The following is a 4571-nucleotide window of genomic DNA, read 5'->3' as shown; positions in this document are numbered from 1 at the left end:
AGTCTTGTCTCTCTCTGTCCTCATCTCCACCGTCGTTTGCCTCTCTGTAAGTGTGATGAGCAGTTTCTTTTTTGCTGTTTCCTTCCCAAGCCTCTTCTTCCCTCTAACCTGTCTCTCTTCTTTCCAGTCCTTCCCTCCTCCTGCCTCAGCCCCAGAGCCTGCGATCTCGGCTGGCAGTTTCTGAGCTCCGAGCGCTCCGCTTCTCTGTTTTTGCGCAGCGCCCTCATTCTGCCAACCAATCGCTGAGGAGCACCACCCACCGAGCCACCGCTAATTGGCTAACCTGACCGTCAAGCAGGCGCCGTCACGCAAGCAACCGGGCCGGGCGGGATGCAACCCGCGCCCGGGCTGCCGGGGTGAGTGTGAGTGTGAGAGCGACCACAGCCCGGCAGGTCCCGAGGCGCTAGCTGGGACTCTGCCACGGAAAGTTCCCAGTCCCCGGCCGCAGGTAATGGCGAGGGAATAGAGAGGTTCCCCTGTTTGCATCAGCAAATGCGAAAACATAATAGCAGCAGCGGTATCCTCTCCCAGGAGCGGGGTTTCAATGACGCTAACATTCTTTTTCCTTTAAGGTATTTTCCTTGCTACTGATCGTGGAAATAAGTCACCGAGAACAGGAAAAAGTTGCAGAGGGGCCACTAATTGGCAGGGGTTACCTAATTAAGGGACTCTGGTGGAGATTGGCAGGACTTTTAAAAAACAGATACGATAAGGCCTGTGTCAAACTAAGTGTGAGGGTCTGAAGGGGCCGTGTAGGAAGGGGTGAAGCTTAGGTGGGTCCTGAAAGCCGCGGGATTCAAGCCCAGGGTTGAGGGCTGGCGGCTCCTATAGACGTGAGGCCGCGTTAGACTTACCTCTTCCCTTCCTAAACGTACATCCACAATATTCTTGCCAAATAGATTAATGCGCTTGGGGACCCGGTTTGAGCTGTGAACGCTTTGATCAATGACTGAGGAGTTTCGTCTGAGCTCCGCTTTGGAGCCCGCCCGCCTAACGCCGGCCTCGCGGGCCTCTGGCTTGTTCGCTGCAAGGCGCCGCGGATATCCCTGCGCGTCCCCCCGGCCAAGTGCGACGCCGCGGCGGCGCGCACAGGCTTTTTTCTGCTTATTCTGACAATTGAAGAGCTCCCCTCGCCGCCCTCTGCTAGACCGGAGCACCGATTCTTGCCCAGCTTGGGGCAAGACCGCTGGATGAGGGCAGCTGGGCGGCGGCGAGCGCGGGGCGCGGGCGGAGGCGGGGGGTGGGGTGCATGGGCTGGGTCGCTGCACACTCGGGGCCAGAGTGTGTGCCGCTGCGGGTATCTGCGAACGCGCTTGCACATTCACGGTGCTCGCATCCATCCTTCCTGGTCCAGCGCACAGCTCTGTGTAAGCCCGCAACGGGGCACCCTCCACACCTCCTCCCGGGTCCCGAAGGATGCGCTTGACGAGTTCCGAGGGCTCACTCCCGAGGCGCGGGGGCAAAGCGGCGCGGAAACCGCACCCAGTTCCTGTGAAGTTGAAATAGAGCGCGAACTCTTCAATGCGAGAGAGTGGATTGAATGTTAATTCTCCAAGAAAAGATTAAAACAAAAAACACAAAACATAATTGTGTGTTAATTAGTGGGCTGTAAGGGGTTGTTTATTCAAACGCAAGCAGCCCTTGTTCAGTTTCCTTCTTATGCCACAGGATGGGAAGGTCCCTTGGGGCTTCCTGGTAATGAATGACCTGAGAGCAACACCGCCACAACCTGCGGGAAAAGGAGAGTCGTTTTCCCGACCCCGAGGTACGTTGCCATTCCCTCCTGGCGGGGGAATTAAGGAGGGCCAGTGGCCATGGGCGTGATTATAGACTGAGGCATGCCCCTGCGAGTCCCGCGAGCGCGTGCCTGCTGCCCTAGCCCCCCCGCCCCCTTGGCTCTTTCATGGAGATGGGTCCTGCCTTTGAGCGGTTAGAAGAAAGGATGCCAGCAAAAATGGCTAATCCTTTTCCGCAGCATGCAGTAAATTGACGATTGGCCAAAGCCCAAGCGAAAACCGCTGCAGTTGAAATGATTTTTAGCATCACGTCTGCGGCTGCGAATGGAGCGTCAGTTTATTAAAGGACCTGTGGATCAATGAAAAGGAGATTATAGTGTATCTGAATATTAATAACGGCGTTGCATCTGTATTTTCTACCCCTCCCCCTCCCTGTTTTTTTCTTAGATCTGCAGGATTGAAATGACATGTTTTGAGGTCTTCAAGCTGACTCATCAGAATCCTGGAGCATTTTTTAAATGACGGTAATTTTCTAATATTTCATTTGTACATACGGAAACACTTGTGTGTGTGCCCGTGAGCGCGCGTGTTTGCGTATGAGAGACATGCGGCTGAATGACAATGCAGATCCGGAAATCGTTTGCGGGAGACGGTTTGTGCTCTCAAGATGTAGATGAAGTTTGAGCCGACTTTGGACGTTCGCTGAGAGCCAGAGAGCTTCCCGAGGTGGAGATGAGAACGTGGAGAGATGGCCAGATTTGCCTGTAAATAATCACTACATCCACTGTTAACACTTGAGCTGCATTTTTTTTTTGGTAGTTGTGTTTGAAAGGGGAACTCTTGCCGCAAACGTGGGTTACAGGCGTCTCCTAGCGGCGAAAGCAGCACAGGGCAAGCCGGAGAATTTCGCTTTGGAGCTCTCAGTCGACAGGGCTGGCCTGTTGGGGGCTCTTCAGGATTTCTTGGGTCGCAGAGGCCTGCATTCGCGCCGGCGACGCCGGCCGGGGTCCTCTAGAGGTCTCGCCTCTGACTTCTAGTCTCCGAGGCGCCGTGGTATCGGCGGGGTGACGACGGGGTCTTCCGCCTGGGAGAGCAGACGCGAGCCTGGCCGTCCGCCTCCGTCTGGGTAGCTCCGGCCAAGGGCAATTGCAGGAGCATTTTGTCCCGGGCCAAGATTCAGACGTTGGCATCAGTACCCTTACTGCCTTACTTGCCTCCTTACTCTGGAACCTTAAACAGCACCTCCCCCCACCCCGTCACCCACGAATCAAAACCACACTTTAAATCTGCCTTTTAAAAATGCTTTTGAAATGAAACCCGCGTACTTTTTACCTTGCTGTGTCAATCCAGCAGATTTCCCCCCCTCTCCTTCTTTTTCACTCGGCGGACCCCAGAATTTAGTGAGGCCGTGATTACATACATAACAGCTTCGGCGGGGGGGGGGGGGTGGACGACCTCTTTGAAGTGCAGAATATAGTGCAATGCAGCGTCCTTCGACCCCCTCCCCCCCAATTATTGAAACCAGCCGGGAGAACCAATTCCTAACATAACCCTCCCCCCACCCCACGCCCCCTTCAGGAGCGCCAACCATTTGTGCCCAGACAAATCGTATCCTAAAGCAGATGGGGAAAGTAGCTATTATTATTTGGAGGGGGGTTATCAAAATCAATTTTCATAAAAAATCCTGGTAGGTGTGTGAGTGATTATGTACCCTCGTCTATTTCATTGTCCTCTAAGGGCAGCCGAATGGGGAGGGCGGCGCTGAGGATCTCACCGTCGCGTTTTATGTACATAGTTACAAACTTTGAAAGCAGCTAACCGGGCTGCTTTCTTCCCTACCCTTTTCTGTAAAAGGCGGGAGGGAAACAAGTTTGTTAACCAGCGTTTGGATGAATGAGTGTTTGCAGTGATTTAATTTGACTTGAAAGCAATTTGTTTCTAAATCCTCTTATTATTGCAGTGTGCCCAGAGCTTTGAGAGAAAAAAAAATTTTTTTAAGAAATGGAAGAAAAAAAATTTTAATTGTCAATAAGGAGTCTTTCAAATGCCAGGCCCCTGCCAGGGTTGAGCTGGGTGGTTTCTGGCACTTGTCATTCCCAGCAAGCACAGTGCAGAGAGCAAATGCAAAGTATCTGGAGTGTATTGCATCTCGAATGGGTAACCATGAAATCAGTTTATTTGTAGTAATGTAACCTAACTTAAGAGGTGGGAAGGCAAGGCTTTGGAGCCAATGCCACACTGGTCGTTCTTGTTCATCTACAGTAGAGTGAGTGTTGACTAGAGTTTCTGGAAAAGATTTATAGCATATACATGCTATTGTAAGCATTCAGGTAACTCTTTTGTTACTGTGTTCTAATCCTTTGGACCCAACAGAACAAACCAACCCACGTTTCGCGGGCTGAGAATACTAGCTCGTAAGTGTTACTTGATATTCGAAGTAGAACCGTTCTTCTCCATTTTGTTTAACCTTGTTAATATTGGTGTGGCTTCACATTTCACTGTCTTTTTGGTTATCAGACAGGGCCAGCATTTTGTTAAACTCTAAACAGTGAATTAAAAGCACTGATGAGCTGAAGCAGCCCTTTAATGCAAAATGACAAATTGCACTTAAGCAATACATGAACAAGAAAATGATTTATGGATTTTTACAATGGTCTGAGCAAATGAAAGCAACATGAATTATACATCCTAAATGCTCACGATATCATTTTCTAATAATACTGTTTCAGTTCAGATGCTATACTCCTATCCTTTCTATAAGAGATATTGATCAGTAAGAAGTCCAGGAGTATTTTTAAATTAGGCAACGGTGTTTGATACTGGTTCCAAGTACAT

The 4571-nt window shown here is 50.8% G+C and overlaps 1 protein-coding gene and 1 long non-coding RNA gene across 2 annotated transcripts in view; one reads left to right on the top strand and one right to left on the bottom strand.

Annotated features, from left to right (window-relative positions):
* The window catches only part of PCDH10 (protocadherin 10), a 38316-nt gene extending 38089 nt beyond the window's left edge, over nucleotides 1–227 (bottom strand). The window contains exon 1 of the mRNA XM_057546327.1: nucleotides 109–227. Within this exon, the coding sequence (XP_057402310.1) occupies nucleotides 109–227 (119 nt within the window). The remainder of the gene's footprint in view (nucleotides 1–108) is intronic.
* A 123-nt stretch (nucleotides 228–350) lies between these two features.
* On the top strand, nucleotides 351–2260 carry LOC130708271 (uncharacterized). Its single transcript, XR_009008435.1, has 3 exons — nucleotides 351–448; nucleotides 1669–1765; nucleotides 2184–2260. It is a non-coding gene; the product is annotated as an uncharacterized LOC130708271 (long non-coding RNA).
* Nucleotides 2261–4571: the final 2311 nt, after the last annotated feature.

This window comes from Balaenoptera acutorostrata, chromosome 5 (assembly GCF_949987535.1).
Source record: "Balaenoptera acutorostrata chromosome 5, mBalAcu1.1, whole genome shotgun sequence".
In the NCBI taxonomy this organism is placed as follows: domain Eukaryota; kingdom Metazoa; phylum Chordata; class Mammalia; order Artiodactyla; family Balaenopteridae; genus Balaenoptera; species Balaenoptera acutorostrata.
This window is presented reverse-complemented; position numbering and strand designations above follow the sequence as displayed.